At 41.1% G+C, this 17,324-nt stretch overlaps 1 protein-coding gene across 2 annotated transcripts in view; it reads right to left on the reverse strand.

The window, feature by feature from the left end:
* Nucleotides 1-17,324, reverse strand: part of LOC138298754 (zinc finger protein 34-like) — a 298,592-nt gene that overhangs the window by 148,691 nt on the left and 132,577 nt on the right. For both annotated transcript variants that reach the window (XM_069236900.1, XM_069236899.1), the window contains exon 4: nucleotides 8,681-8,791. In XM_069236900.1, the coding sequence (XP_069093001.1) occupies nucleotides 8,681-8,791 (111 nt within the window). The remainder of the gene's footprint in view (nucleotides 1-8,680; nucleotides 8,792-17,324) is intronic.

Below are 17,324 nucleotides of genomic sequence, written 5' to 3' on the forward strand. Positions count from 1 at the left end.
TGATCTTCATATGTTCACATACTGGAATGATTGCTCATTTCTAATAAATTTACTAAACTTTAAAACTGATTCCTGGTCATTTGTGAGTAGCTAAATGGGCTTCACAGAACTGAAAATTTGAATGTAATGTTTTGACTCTTTTTCCCCCCACACTCTGAAAAGATCCAGAAGAGAACTGACTATTGCGTCCAGGTGCACTTCAGCACTTGGAATAGAAAAATCACTCCCTGTAATCCAGTAATTACAAGTGTGATTTTCCCCACTCGATTACCTCTTTTTTTAAAAGGAGGGCCTTGGTAGAATGTCCTAATTACAAGGGGTTTCTAACCAGATCTATTGCAATCTGACCACCCATGACAAATATAATTCAATTAATGGTCAACAAGCAGATAAATAAAATCTAATGTCAAAAATATTCACAATTATTCATAAAAGCATATAAGATCTTTGGTTTAATTCATTCTTTAGTATTCAATTATATAATTTGTTTAACTATTTGATTCTGTTTTAATATAAGTTTTTGGCACTCACTGTATAATTTGATATCTTATTTCATTTATATTATGTTGATGTTCTTGAAAGTGTCTTATAACAAGGAATTCTTTGTTTCATCATTTATATGTTCATGTCACAGGTCTTTAATTTTTTCAGTTATGCCAGTATAGTAAATTCCACAAGGGTAACAAAAAGAATGAATGTAATATTAAGAATCATGTTGTGCAGTTGAATGCTTTGTACAACATAAGGATGTTGAATCATGTAACATTTTATAACATGAGTGCAGTTGACAAAATGTAAATATTAGAGAGTAGCTATAGGTTCAGTTTTTCACATGCATTGACTAGACATTGACATTTTCGGTTCAGCTTTATTTAAAACTCTGCATAGGACTTATGGCATTAATAAAATGTAACATTTGGGTTAAGTAAAAAAGTCTAATTCATTTTGAGCATGATATATTGTGAGCACTTCACCCACTAAGCAGCTGGAATAAAGACTATCACCAGAATACCGGTAAATCACATGAACACAGGGAAAATCAATTTAAGGACCTTGACATAGTAAAGATTCCACTATGAACCTTAAATGGTAAATTATGCAGAATATCTCACCCCCACTGCCACAAAGATGGAGTTCCCAACCCACTTTCCTGTGTCCCTTATTGCAGGCTAATAACGGGAGCATATCACTGAACAAGACCTAAACTGTGTCAACAGTATGGAGAGTTACTATTAGGGAACCTTGTCTCTGCTTGTATCAATGTCACTGCTTTGGTGGACCTTGCAAATGCTTTAACTCCCTATATGGCACTCCTGTTAAGTGACTCCCTGAACCATTTTTGGCTTTTTAAAGATTTTTGGTACTTGAAGTTCTGCTCCAGTTGGCATGGGCAGTATAGTTACCTCTGAAAGAAACATCTGATTTAAGCCTGCCAGGCTTCTCTGTAGAGAGATTCCACACACCAGTGCAGGCTCCTATGTCTTTAAGCTGAAAGGGCATCTCAGAGCAAGCTTTAACATCAGACCACCTGCACATCTCAGAGCAGCAAGCTTTGTTATCATTAAGCTGCTTGGCCACCTCAGAGGAAGAACTTATTTTTTAACTAACTGGGTGCCTCCAGAGATGTGCAAGTACCAGGATAAAGGAATAGCCAGGTGCTTCCCAAACCTTTTATAACCACAGCCCAATTGTTATAACAACAAACCTTTGCAACCCACCTAGCTTTAATAAACATGACGTGGGGGCACTTTAAAAAAAAAATGTAATAGTACCACATGCTTTCAAAATTCTGTGAACTACCAAAATAACATACTCTTTAATTGTTTTTGTGTTTCTCTCTAACAGCAATTATTTATAAATAAATGTCACAACCTTAACCTGCCCTTCGATATGTCTTTATCGGGGTGCAGCCAAGATACTGATCTACCAATTAAAGCAACAGATGTTGAACTGCACTGGAGCTGTAACACTTTTCAGACAGGAGTGCTGGCCTGTAGGATCTGTTCACTAAAATCTCAAGGCTTCTGACAAATATTAGTGTTGATAACAGCGGGTTTAGCAAATTTAAAAAACCCGGTCAGCAGAGCATGGACTAAGGTCTTATATCCATTTTTGTGTTAAAACAAGTTAGGTAGTTCTAGTTTGGGTCGTTTTTCCATAGGAAAAGCATTTTTTGGTTTGCTTATATCTTTGACGCCGTTTGGTGAATTTTCATGAAACTTTCCAGGAAAAACATTTGTAACTTCAGATCTTAATTGGAAAGTTTCGGAGGGAGGTGGGAGGAATCTGTCTACCAGTGACAGAGAAAAAAGGGGGTCCTAAAACATGCTTTACCCATTCATTTTTCTACGAACTTTAGACATAGATACAGCCAAAACTGCTGAACTGATTTGCAGCAAATTTGGAGGAAAGCTAGATCTTAGTCCAGAAAGAGTTCTTTTTGTGATTTGGTGTAAGTCCGTTCAGCAGTTTTTGAGCAATTAATGCTAAAAACAATTGTATATCTCACACCACAGAGGATCCATGGATCCGACATATCTCTTGGACAGATCTGACTGGCAGCCACCACATCATCAACAACGATGTGGCAGCAGCCATCTTAGGACTCAGGGCTCTCATCCCTGTGACCAACCCGTCGCCTCGCACAGCATGGGGCTGCCTGCCTGCAGGAGGAGGGGATGTCGCAGGGGGTTGGCCAGCAGTGCAGGGCCTGTGGGCAAGCTCCACTCTGCACAGCTTAAGGCTGTACGCATCGTGGGGTTAGCTGCCTGTAGAGATTTGGCTGCAGGCCCTGTGGCCGTCTGTCATGCAACATGGGGCATGACATTCAGTTCTCATTCACATTTACTTTTGCATAAAGACACGTTGCATTTATTGAAAAGGATACTGCACGTGTAACCATGTACGGATTGCTCCTCTATTACATTTACTCTGATATTATGCATACAGTTACAATCAAATGTTTAACCATGCTTATTTATGGTGCTTTGCTAAGTTAGCAAGAGAAGGCCTTCAATTTAACATGTGAAATGCATTTTCTCTGCTTTACATATTTTTACTTTGACGGTGCACATTCTGAGTTGCCTAGCTACTGAAAGTATTGTGTAGTAGAGATATTTGATGTGTCTCCCATTCATTCACTATGTGGGGAAAAAGAAACTCAAGGCGACCAATTCGTTAGTGTTCCATAGGAAGGGAGAATCTCTCCATTTTGCAGGTGCGCTCCATGAGAAGGAGAATTAATTGGGTTTCTGATGACATGCTCAAAAGATACTATTGCTCCTGGACTTCCCACATTAATTTAGTGTTGACACTGTTAAAATTTCAAAATACCTTTTTTAGACACTGAGAGGTGCAGACCTCTAGGCCCCTTGTCCTTACAGTGTCTAGCTTCATGCAGAGACTGGATTCTATATTTTCTGAAGACTTCTACTGGAGTATTTGTGATGCTGATACCTACCTTGCTTTGTCCTGAGACCCTTGAATGTTGCCCGATTTAGGTTAGAACCTAACCGGATGTTCTTATTCCAATTTGTGCCACACAGAAGGAACTTGAATTCTTTATAGAATGTCAGTTCTTATTTCTTAGCTTTTGCATTTCTGTGACTGTAATCTTTATGTGCCTTATATTGAAAAAGACTAAGGGCCTGATTACAACTTTGGAGGAGGTGTTAATCAGTCCCAAATGTGACGGATATACCACCAGCTGTATTACGAGTTCCATAGGATATAATGGACTCGTAATACGGCTGGTGGTATATCCGTCACTTTACCGTCACTTTTGGGACGGATTAACACCTCCTCCAAAGTTGTAATCAGGCCCTAAATCTGTTTTGGTGTTTCAGCTTGCCGATTCTGATTTTGTAAACAAACACAAATGATGGACGGAATGTGGAAGCAATCAAACATTCACCCCCAGACACACATCTGGGTTTAATCTATCAATTCTTTTGCTCACCATACTACCCCTGTTTGGAGCCAGCCATATGCAAAGCAGTCTTGACTCTGTTCCTCATGAGAACAGTCCAGCCCGAATGTTTGATTGGTTCCGCATCCCATCCATCATTTGTGTTTATTTGCTTTTGTCGCCCTAAGTGCGCCGGGAATGCCAAGACATGGCTCTGGGGCTCACTATGCCACTGGATTCAAGCTAGCCTAGCTGATGAAGGGTGATACCCTGAAACCAGTCCCAGGATGCTTTTTTCCGGTCCAGGGAGGACCTGGTCTGGCAGTTCGGGCTGGACTGTTCTCATGGGGAACTGGGTCAAGACTGATTTGTATATGGCTGAGTCCAAACTGGGGTGGCGTAGTGAGCAAAAGAATTGGTGGATTAAACCCAGGTCTGTGAATGGGGGTGAATATTTGACATTTTCCGCATTCCGTCCATCATTTGAGTTTGTTTGATTCTGATTTTGTATCGCTATAATATGATCTTCATATGTTCACATACTGGAATGATTGCTCATTTCTAATAAATTTACTAAACTTTAAAACTGATTCCTAGTCATTTGTGAGTAGCTAAATGGGCTTCACAGAACTGAAAATTTGAATGTAATGTTTTGACTCTTTTTCCCCCCACACTCTGAAAAGATCCAGAAGAGAACTGACTATTGCGTCCAGGTGCACTTCAGCACTTGGAATAGAACAATCACTCCCTGTAATCCAGTAATCTAATTACAAGTGTGATTTTCCCCACTCGATTACCTCTTTTTTTAAAAGGAGGGCCTTGGTAGAATGTCCTAATTACAAGGGGTTTCTAACCAGATCTATTGCAATCTGACCACCCATGACAAATATAATTCAATTAATGGTCAACAAGCAGATAAATAAAATCTAATGTCAAAAATATTCACAATTATTCATAAAAGCATATAAGATCTTTGGTTTAATTCATTCTTTAGTATTCAATTATATAATTTGTTTAACTATTTGATTCTGTTTTAATATAAGTTTTTGGCACTCACTGTATAATTTGATATCTTATTTCATTTATATTATGTTGATGTTCTTGAAAGTGTCTTATAACAAGGAATTCTTTGTTTCATCATTTATATGTTCATGTCACAGGTCTTTAATTTTTTCAGTTATGCCAGTATAGTAAATTCCACAAGGGTAACAAATAGAATGAATGTAATATTAAGAATCATGTTGTGCAGTTGAATGCTTTGTACAACATAAGGATGTTGAATCATGTAACATTTTATAACATGAGTGCAGTTGACAAAATGTAAATATTAGAGAGTAGCTATAGGTTTAGTTTTTCACATGCATTGACTAGACATTGACATTTTCTGTTCAGCTTTATTTAAAACTCTGCATAGGACTTATGGCATTAATAAAACGTAACATTTGGGTTAAGTAAAAAAGTCTAATTCATTTTGAGCATGATATATTGTGAGCACTTCACCCACTAAGCAGCTGGAATAAAGACTATCACCAGAATACCGGTAAATCACATGAACACAGGGAAAATCAATTTAAGGACCTTGACATAGTAAAGATTCCACTATGAACCTTAAATGGTAAATTATGCAGAATATCTCACCCCCACTGCCACAAAGATGGAGTTCCCAACCCACTTTCCTGTGTCCCTTATTGCAGGCTAATAACGGGAGCATATCACTGAACAAGACCTAAACTGTGTCAACAGTATGGAGAGTTACTATTAGGGAACCTTGTCTCTGCTTGTATCAATGTCACTGCTTTGGTGGACCTTGCAAATGCTTTAACTCCCTATATGGCACTCCTGTTAAGTGACTCCCTGAACCATTTTTGGCTTTTTAAAGATTTTTGGTACTTGAAGTTCTGCTCCAGTTGGCATGGGCAGTATAGTTACCTCTGAAAGAAACATCTGATTTAAGCCTGCCAGGCTTCTCTGTAGAGAGATTCCACACACCAGTGCAGGCTCCTATGTCTTTAAGCTGAAAGGGCATCTCAGAGCAAGCTTTAACATCAGACCACCTGCACATCTCAGAGCAGCAAGCTTTGTTATCATTAAGCTGCTTGGCCACCTCAGAGGAAGAACTTATTTTTTAACTAACTGGGTGCCTCCAGAGATGTGCAAGTACCAGGATAAAGGAATAGCCAGGTGCTTCCCAAACCTTTTATAACCACAGCCCAATTGTTATAACAACAAACCTTTGCAACCCACCTAGCTTTAATAAACATGACGTGGGGGCACTTTTAAAAAAAAAATGTAATAGTACCACATGCTTTCAAAATTCTGTGAACTACCAAAATAACATACTCTTTAATTGTTTTTGTGTTTCTCTCTAACAGCAATTATTTATAAATAAATGTCACAACCTTAACCTGCCCTTCGATATGTCTTTATCGGGGTGCAGCCAAGATACTGATCTACCAATTAAAGCAACAGATGTTGAACTGCACTGGAGCTGTAACACTTTTCAGACAGGAGTGCTGGCCTGTAGGATCTGTTCACTAAAATCTCAAGGCTTCTGACAAATATTAGTGTTGATAACAGCGGGTTTAGCAAATTTAAAAAACCCGGTCAGCAGAGCATGGACTAAGGTCTTATATCCATTTTTGTGTTAAAACAAGTTAGGTAGTTCTAGTTTGGGTCGTGTTTCCATAGGAAAAGCATTTTTTGGTTTGCTTATATCTTTGACGCCGTTTGGTGAATTTTCATGAAACTTTCCAGGAAAAACATTTGTAACTTCAGATCTTAATTGGAAAGTATCGGAGGGAGGTGGGAGGAATCTGTCAACCAGTGACAGAGAAAAAAGGGGGTCCTAAAACATGTTTTACCCATTCATTTTTCTACGAACTTTAGACATAGATACAGCCAAAACTGCTGAACTGATTTGCAGCAAATTTGGAGGAAAGCTAGATCTTAGTCCAGAAAGAGTTCTTTTTGTGATTTGGTGTAAGTCCGTTCAGCAGTTTTTGAGCAATTAATGCTAAAAACAATTGTATATCTCACACCACAGAGGATCCATGGATCCGACATATCTCTTGGACAGATCTGACTGGCAGCCACCACATCATCAACAACGATGTGGCAGCAGCCATCTTAGGACTCAGGGCTCTCATCCCTGTGACCAACCCGTCGCCTCGCACAGCATGGGGCTGCCTGCCTGCAGGAGGAGGGGATGTTGCAGGGGGTTGGCCAGCAGTACAGGGCCTGTGGGCAAGCTCCACTCTGCACAGCTTAAGGCTGTACGCATCGTGGGGTTAGCTGCCTGTAGAGATTTGGCTGCAGGCCCTGTGGCCATCTGTCATGCAACATGGGGCTTGCTGCCTTTAGGTGGGTGCGCCACAGGGCCTGGCTGCAGGCCAACCCCTCACTGCCCTCTGGTCATGCATACCATGTGGTTGGCTGCATGCAGGGGGTTGGTTGCAGGGCCTGACCACAGGCCAGGCCTTGTGTCCAACTCCCTGCCACGCATATGCAAAGGGTTGGGGTTTGACTTTACTTATGGTAACAAAATATTACTTTAAGTTAAACAAACCCAGAAATTCACTGAAAAAACACAAATGTTAAAGTAACATTTTAGCTAGGTGAAAAGATCTGGTAACTATAACTCATGTCGTAAGGTAACTATAACTTGTGCACTCACCATGCACTGCTAATTACCCCACATATTACATCACTCATAACATCTATGATATCACTGCTAATGTCATTACAAAATATACAGTGAAATTATTAATGAGAAAACTGTGCATGGTGGGGGCATTAGAAATGGTGTTGGGACTTACTAAAGTGTGTAACAGATCTTAAATTGACAAAGCTTAACATTTGCTTTCAATGGTGCCTTAGAAAAAGAAAACCATTTGATATACTTCAGATTTCCTGAATTCCACCAGTCTTCAATGCTGTGTGTTCTACACAAACTGTAGCCTGGATCTGACATCATTAGAAGGTTAAGTGATGTAGAGCCATCACCCTTTATTAGCTTATGCTGTAAGTGGTAAAAATGAATGTAGGCCATAGTTGAAATTGGACTCGTTGATTACTGCCACAGATCAGTGAACGCAACGTTCTTACTACTCGGTTACATTGCGGGGACAATATTCAATGGCACAAAATCACAGCATATGTTTCAATTTATCCAGTGACTACAATCAAGAGCAGCACTGCATTGTACTGCATTGAGGTTTGTTACAAAGGGACAACCTCTTCCCAAACCCAGAATGCTACTTCCATAGCTGGACACAAGTAGTAGGTTTACTGGTATACCCACATTTTGTGGCGATGCATCACAGATGATACTGCTTTACAGAACAAATTAAATTCCCAACCATGGGGCTACCACATGATAAAATGAACAATTTACCCTAGATTAAATTAAAGAGTAATGGCCACTCACTTCAAATTCCACCAATGTCCATGTTTACTATTTCAAAAGGATCTCCACATGGGAATGATCCTGCCACCATTATTTTATGTTCTCGTTATATTTTCTTCTCTTCTTTTTTTATTCACTGCCTACAACCCCTTTTACAGACAATAACTATTACCATTTGATACACTGTCTGTTTGCCTGATTGTTACCTTGCAACTTGCAAGTTCATCTGTGAAGCACTCAGCCACCCACTAGGCGTTGTTTGAGCTATATAAGAGCACTAACAAATATCTGCAATGTGCTGTGAAGGATGCATGGAGCTTGCCATCCAAGTCTTGCAACATAATAGTACTGTAGGCCTTTAAAAATACCTGAATTAGGGTCATGGCTGTTTTCATCAACTTCTGCCCCAAACTGATCAAGCAGTATTACTCCTGTTTTTTCTTTTCTTAAAACTAACTCAGTTGTGTCAAATGACAAACCTGTGTAACAAGAGAAAATATGTTATGCAGTACAGAAAGCCATCATACATTTGAAACACTGCATAATCCTATTTTAAGAAAACAGCATTTATCTCAACAAAAGACAATGATTAAAACAATCTTGGTGAATTGAAAATATTGCCTGTGAATAGGGCAGAGAGAGTGGATTCAGTAAACCTTTGCACTTAACATTTGTTTTTTAAACAGTAAGCGTAATATGCATTCTTCAAAACGTTAAAACATATACACCCCTCCCCTCAAGATATTAATACTGTTATGGTATGGTATTTTATTTCAAAACAGTTTTATTTGCTTTTTCCAGGGATGAAAAAACACACATAGTGCATACAACCTGGGTATCTTGTACAAAATATCTTGATATTCTTAAACAAACATTTATTATATCGAAATGATGCTATAGTCATGTTCGAAGCATTGTCGATTGCAACAATAAAGAAGGAGATTAGGGAGGAGGTGGTAGAGGGGAAAAGGGAGGGGTATGGAAGATAGAGGGTATGAGCCAAACTGAGAGCTTATAAAAGGGATCGGCGTATGAGCCAAACAAAGGGCGAGTGAGCACTGTATTGTACCTTTTCGAGAGTTCCCTAGAACAGTGTTTCCTTGTGAGAGAAACAGGGAGTAGGAAAAAGATATGTTAAAGATGAAAGATTTAGGATTGCTCTGTATCAGTGAATTGGCGTGATTGGTGATTATGGTGGCTTTTCTTTTTTAATGTATAATTCCAATTTGTTCCATAGTTTATGTAGAAACTGGGCCTTAAAGTTAATGTTAAGCAATAGATTGTATGCACTTCTTGCGAAAAAGACCCATGCCTACCAAGTGAGGTTGGATAGATTTAGAAATCATTTCCACACGCATAGAATATTTTTCATTCTCACTAGTAATAGTAAGCCTAGGGCCTGATTTAGATCTTGGCAGAATTACCATCAAGCCGCGTTGGACCCAAAAAGACCGTGAAGGCAGTGGTCTACCGCTGGCCATATTTAGATGTATTGCGGCTAAGCAAAAGACCACCACAATGGAGTGTACACCATCGTGCCAGATGTAGCCCACTGCCGAGGCGGCAGACTCCAATACCAAAGAGTAGGCCCTCTGTTGACGCATTGGTGCAAAGTTGCGCTGGGGGTGTTTCAGTGGCAGGCCCATGACGGCGGGTGTCCGTTGCGGGATCCGTGCAGTATAGTACCATGGCTGTGGCCATTGGTTGAATGCAAATTGGCTAACCCTGTTGTATGCTGGACAATTTAGAACACCTAAAAACACACTCTAAAACACACACTTCATTCCAGACTATGATCCTTTGCCATTACACTGCAGCAGACCATTTAGACACCCGATATTGCCAGCCAGGAGACAGGTTTTTTGTTTGTTTTCTTTTCCTCTCCCTCTGTGCTGTTTTTTGTACAATTGTACTTAATTTCATTACACTGATTTAGTTGAGTACTACAATATTTATTTTGGTTATTAAAACCCACTATGGCAGGGAAGAGAAATCCCCGTTGTACAGAGTGAGAGCTAATAGTCATGGTGGATTATTAGAGTAGAGCCACAATTGTTTGGAGCACAAGTACAAAATACTACCATTTCACAGAAAATACAAATGTTATCCAGAATAGTGGACAGAAATGCTGTCGCTAACAATCTGCTCACACAGGAGGAGATTAGGGAGAGGTGGAATGACCTCCGGGGGAGGTCTGTTCCCTGGCTCCAAGCGTCACCTGGATGCCCAAAGGACTGGTGGTGGTTCTCCCAGCACCCCCTTTACAACTATTTCCCTCCCAGCCCCTTTTTATAACTATTTCCCTGGGAGGAGAAGGTCTTGCAGATCCTATATCCTGAAGGCTTGACTGGAATCTCTTGTGGAGTGGAACCTGGTAAGTTGCACTTAACAATACCTACACAATCAAAAATGGAGTACTGTCATTGAGTAAGATGTTTAGAATGCTTCAACATCCTTATCAAAACAGTTTAAACACCCTTATCAAAACTGTTTAAATTAAATCTGACTCCCTAAAATATCCTGTGTCATACCAAATACTAGCATCATGGTTGTACCTCTCTTTTGTAACAATGTGCAACATGTGAAGTCATATTGTGAATTGTTCATCATGGATCATCCCTTGCATTTGTGTAGTTCCTTGCTTCCAATCAATGTTTGTTGTTGTTCTCCCAAACATCCATCCATTTGCACAAGAAGGTATAGAGTATGTAAGTGGTAATCTCACCTATTCACATCATACCCACATGTGTGTATATGTTGTAAATATGTGTTCATCTCCTCTACAGTCATTGAAACAGATATGTCGAACTCTTTCCAAACAAGTATTGTCTATGTTGACAATATGGCTACAACTACCATGATATTCTGTTTTTGTAGCTGCAAAGCTATAGTGCTGTGCAATGTTGCTCCATCTTCCTTAACTTCCATATGTGCACACATCTCAACAAATGTTGAAATTCACAGTAACTATGTCAGGATGTGGTTTAAACTGTCAGTTGTTGTGTATCTCATGCATGTTGATACCTTCTCATAGCTAAACTGAAGTGATTGAAATGCTCACATATTTCATAGTCCTCCGCATCTAAGAGTTCCTACATTGTGATGTGGCATGCTGTGTAAAACTAGTATTCTCACACAATTTACACTGTACTGTCCATATGATGAGCAAAGACAGTTACATTTTGAAGCTGACAGACATTGCTTCAAATGTCCTTTAGCCTGCTAGGGCTTGGAATGGTCCAGTACTGTAATCTATACACCACTGTGTTGTGTTGAAAGTCTACCACATGGAATGTACAATGCTGAAATAACACTTTCACTTTCAAGGACATTTCTACAAGATCATCACTGGAGTTGGCAACTGTGTAAATCAGCCTGCATGTGTAAAACAATGAAAATCACATCAAGGCCTAATCAGTCTATCAGTCTGATTTTACTTTTTTAGGTTGCCCCATTTGTAGACAAAGACACATAAAATGCACTTACTAGATATAAATTACATATTCTCTGCATCCTTCTCAAGCCCAACACCCCGGACCAGAGGAACAGCGACTGCCCCCCAAGACACCTTCACTCCAGACCAGGAGCAAGCCTGCAGTGAGGACACCACTCCTGCAAGTCCAGATGATCAGGAGCAACCTGGTCCATCTGGTCAGTCTGGCCAGGTAGCTCCAGTGGTTCGCGTTCGGCCCACACACAAAGATCCCACCCCAGCTGTATCAACACTTCAGCCAATGGATCCCTTCACTTTCTGTATCCAAAGGAACATCACACCAATCGTGTGCCCCCCCAGTCCTGGCTGCAGATGAGAACACAAAAACACTGCCTCCAGTTCTGCCAGGAACCAGTGGGATGGGGCACAACGCTTCTAGGGCACAGGGTAGTGGGGGTGGGGTTTGTGGGAGGGAATCTGTGGGTCAGCCAGATGAGGCCACTGGGGTCTTAGTCACCCATGCCACCAGTGATAAAGTCTTGGGATCAGTCAAACAGTCCCAAGACGTGATGGGCCAGGTAGTTTCTAAGCTCAGGGAAATCAAGGAGGTGCAGAGAAAGCTCATTTTGGAAAAACATAATCATAATGAAAATATGAGCTCCCTGACTGGGGTGCTGTTCAACATATACCACCACATGAGCAGGGCTTTTCCTATTCCACCCGATTCTGCCTGTGTACCCTCTACATCTGGCAGCAAACACCACTGCCAGCCACAGACTGGCATGCCCTGCCACATGAGGGGCCTGCTTCTTCCACCCAAGTCCCTGCACCAGTTTCCCCCAACCCAGAGGGGACGGCCACCTGGACCACCAGAAGAGGACAGCAAGACCGCCACCACCTCCAAAAGATGCAAATCCTTATTTCCTCCAGTGTGTGTCTAGCATTCACTCTGTGGACTATTTCTGAGACACATTCACCTTTTCAGAGGACTGTTATATTTTGTACATTGGACTTTAAACTGTTTTTGGCTCTACTACTATACTTTTATCCATCACAATAGACTTATTTCTTTAATTTCCACTTTTTTGTTTGACATTTCTGTGTTTTGTTTCATGGTAATAAATGTATGGACAGAGACTACAAGATTATTGTTGCATTATTTTGTGGTCTCTCATTTGTCATGTCTGTCTTCCACCAATTTGAAGTCATGTCTTCTGAATAATTATTTACCACAGAACATTTCTAGTGACAAAGAGGTTAAGTGCTATCCAGTGTATTCAAAGGAAGCAAACTATGCAATTGGAACATACATATATTGAAAACAAGTCAACCGAAGAAAAAAACCTGGGTTTCAATAACCAGGCCTAACACTAATTGTCTGTGCCATTCAGGGTTCAGCGCATTAGCTTCAGGCTTTAGGCCTTTGTGCACTTTGCCCTGAATGTATTTTATTCATTTGCTGACAGCTTAGAGCCTCTGTGCACTTTGCTCTAAATGCTTTTTATTAGGCTTCGTACTGTTATTTTTCAAATAGCCAGTTCTACGGTGTTGTTTTTTATTCACATCACACTGTTTTGCCTACTTCAGCACTGGAGTTCTCCATAACATATTCACTCTGTGCTTCAGTCAAGGATACAGTCTGGTACATTGCCGATAGACGTGGTAGGAGTTTAGATTTGGCATTCCTGCGTAGGGACATTTTTTGATCACGATGACATGTTAGTTATAAAATCACTTCCTTGTCCCAATACACGCAAGAGGGAGATTCCGAACAGGGAACCACAACTAGACGCTGACTGCCTCGTTGCAGATGCTGAACCAGATCACAGGCCTTTGCTCAGGTATGAGGGCTGATGTCTCCCCAGTGATTCAGAAAGGCAAGCTAGAAGCTTAACATGCTGTGCTCTAAATAGAACAAGCAGAGGGAGAGTAGAAACTGTTAGGCACTATGATAGCTTTGTTCTTATGTTTTACTCTCCTGGTGACTATTTCAATCCTACTATGTTGTATTGTTCTGGTTATTGTGGCTCACGCCTTATTATCTAAAATACAGTCGTTTTATTAAATCATTATATAAAACTTATACTGTCTTTGTCATTTGTATATGAGATCATATTGTAAATGAGAGAGTTGGTTTGGATCTGAGTGACCACGACTTCCCTGAGAAGTTCCAAAGATGTCATGCGCTCGGCTGCCCAATCATCTCTTCCCCGTGGGAGAAATGAGGCACTGCTAGTTAGCCGGAGCAAAAAACCGGATTTAGGGTGACAGAGTTCCTTACACGTGGGTCAGACTCAGTCCCCCACACCGTTATCGATCCTGCTGCCTAGAAATCCAGTAGTCTCATTTAGGATAATGAAAGCCCACGCGACAATACGCTCCACAACCTGAAAGGGTATATTTGAGGGGATGGAGTTAAATAGGCAAACTGTCACTGATGCATGACCTCAGTTGTATCCATAGATCCTGCTCGCACAATAGGAATCCTAGACAGATAACACCAATAGTCTAAATCATGGCAGTAACAACATTTGAGGCCACATGACCAGTACAGGACACTGAGGAAGTATCTGGTGCTATGACACATTTACCATCCAGTGGTGTGCTAACAAAAAGTCCTATCAACTATGAGGAGACACATCAACAACTACCTCCACTGTCCACAAAATAAAGATTTAACCAATGTGAAAGAAGAACAGTATGCTAGGGCTAGACATACACATTTGGCTTGCGCAAGTTAAGTGGCACATATTGCCTTGATGGCACCGTAACACAGAAAACAGGTCTGATCCAATCTTCTGAACTTCCATACTATCAGAATGCAAGTTCTCTCCACAAGATTTGTCCATCCCAAGTAGGCGTTTGTCCCAGATCAAGAAATGTTCACTATGCACTTTCCAACAGCAACATATCACTGCAAATGTCACAACTTTGAAATGTTCAAATGAAGATGACATGGTGGAAGATCCTGAAACAGAATAACAAGGCAAAATTAATGATTTCACATGTTCAGCCGGACTCTAATGACAAGTTATGAGGACACACATACCTAACACAAGCATAGTTAACCTCTGGCAATGACTAAAGTACTTAATGTAGAGAAACTCTGATCTACTAACATCTTTGCCTTGGATTTTCCTGCACTGACCATTCCTAACAAATTACCATAGCAGGCTGATATGTTCCCTATGTCACAAATTGTTCTGACTTTGGAGGTTACAATTTGTAAAGGTAAACTTGAACTCGGGAAAAGAAGTGATCACTCACATCTTGACGTATGTCAGTTCCTTCTTCTTCACCACTGTCATCTTCATTAGATATTCCAACATCCTCACTTGAACCTCATCACAGTCTATTTCCTCTGCAATTATAGGGATGTTCCTCTGCAGGCGATGTTATGGAGAATGCAGCAGGCAACCATGATTTGGCACACTTTATCAGGTGAGTAGAGGAAGGCTCCACCGGTCTTGTCCAAGCGCCTAAACCTGGCCTACAGGAGCCCGAAAGCCCCCTCCACTGGCCTCCGTGTTCTTCCATGGGCTTCATTGAAGAAGACTTCCCCTGGCGTTATTGGATTCCTCAGAGGTGCCAATAACCATGGTTGGTTAAGATACGCTGAGTCTCCTACATGGAAGCAACACATGAACATATTACTCACATATCAGGCGACTGCCCCGTCCTAAACAAGGATTCAGGAAAAAGATAATTAAGTCATACTGTACTTACCAACAAGTCAGGCCCTCTCTGGTCCAAATTGTGACATCTGCATGGCTGCATGGGTATGTTGCTGGTCCGTAGTAACAATAAATCATGTCTTGACCCAGGGAAGCGTGCACACACACTTGAGATGTATAGGTCTGGTAAGCAGACAACTTGCACATTGATGGAATAGAAGTTCTGATTGTGGTAGACCTATTCACATCCATGTGGTGGCACCAAGGCAATATGAGTGCCATCTATTGCTCCAACCAAATGTGGTAGTCCGCCCAAAGCATAAAAATATCCCTTCACGATGGCCAAATCCTGTGGACGTGGGAACTGGATGTAGCTGTTTGATGAATTTAATCAGGGAAGAAAGGACTTCCTGTAGCACACCACTGACGTTGGCTGGGACATGCCCCCAGGTTCTGCCAGAGTGTATTGAAAGGTGCCAGAGGCAACAAAATGTAGTACTGCTATATGTTTCACTATTGGTGTTATGGCTGTATGATTCATATTGTGAGGCATGAGGTCAGGTTCAAACTGCTGACACAAATCCAGGATAGTTTACCAATTTAGACAATATTGCTTGATAACATCCATTTCCTCCATGGTGACAAGGTATGAAAGGGGCCAGAACACTAGAGGCTGTCACCTCCTATCCATGGCTGGGTTCACATATGTGTATGTATGAAAAAAAAATATCAGATGAAATGATCACACAATACTTTTACTGTCAACACACATCACACTTCTTGGTAAGAGTGGAAATGTCATAGGGTAATACAAGTACACACATTAACCTCTATATTCTTTTAAAAATATTATTTTTCACTTTTTTAATTATGAGCAAATAATACATTTGAAATGTATTATTTGCACATATTTGTTTTCCTCGAAAAACACCGTCAATGGAGGTAGTACTTCCCCCACGGCACTATCGATGACAAAAACACAGTCACGATTCACATTTTATTGTGTCAAATCTTGCCAAGAAAAGTGTTGTTCATATCTGGCATTCAGAAATCCACTAGCCACAATTCCGATTGATGGTGACGCATTAACAATTGAAAAACGCCCAGCTACACACCCTAAAATGGTGGCTACCTGACCATGCGGTTAGGGCACTGGCTACCCGATGGCCGTTGGTAGAAGTTGACCAGGTAGTAGGTGGTACCCTCCACAGCGGGCTCTGCCATAGGCTAACGTGTGTGAAGGCTACGCACAAAAGCCTATATTTGTGCCCGTCTCTGAAACCGATCATTTCCGCTGTGTACTTGTACGGCGTGTTGTGAAAAAACACCAACTTGCAGCCAACAAGACCTCCTTGAGTTTTTGGTAATGTTACTGACCTCTGGGAGCCAGGATGCCGGGCAAAGCAGTTGACAGGGCCCCTGCCTTCAGCACAGCAGAGCTGGGGGCCTTGCCAGGTAGTTCTGCTCCTGTACAGCCAGCTCTATGGGACCCTGGAGGAACAGGTACATGTCTGACTGGGTAACCTCTTCCTTTCTGATACACAAGCTATTTTGCTCCTTTTTGGTAATGGGGGAAGTGTTATGACTGGGCTTACACAGAATGGTGTAACTGGGACGGATTTATTTTCCACTGTCTGAAATGTCTGTGTATGGCAATGTTAAGTCACCTGAAAGTAGAAGCTGTAATGTGTGTCCATGTAACACACAAGTCCTATTTCATCACACAAACTGCAGGCCACTGACTATCAGTGGCCAGTAGACAGTGTACCAGTAGTAATCAACACTGTCCAAGGCACTCGTGTCATCCTTTCTTCAGTTTCATCCAACTTCGCCCAGCCAACACGTGTGTTGTCATGCGACTAATCCTCGCTTTGACTTCATCAAGGCTGCAATTAACAGAAATTA

Source organism: Pleurodeles waltl, chromosome 1_2 (assembly GCF_031143425.1).
Source record: "Pleurodeles waltl isolate 20211129_DDA chromosome 1_2, aPleWal1.hap1.20221129, whole genome shotgun sequence".
Classification (NCBI taxonomy): domain Eukaryota; kingdom Metazoa; phylum Chordata; class Amphibia; order Caudata; family Salamandridae; genus Pleurodeles; species Pleurodeles waltl.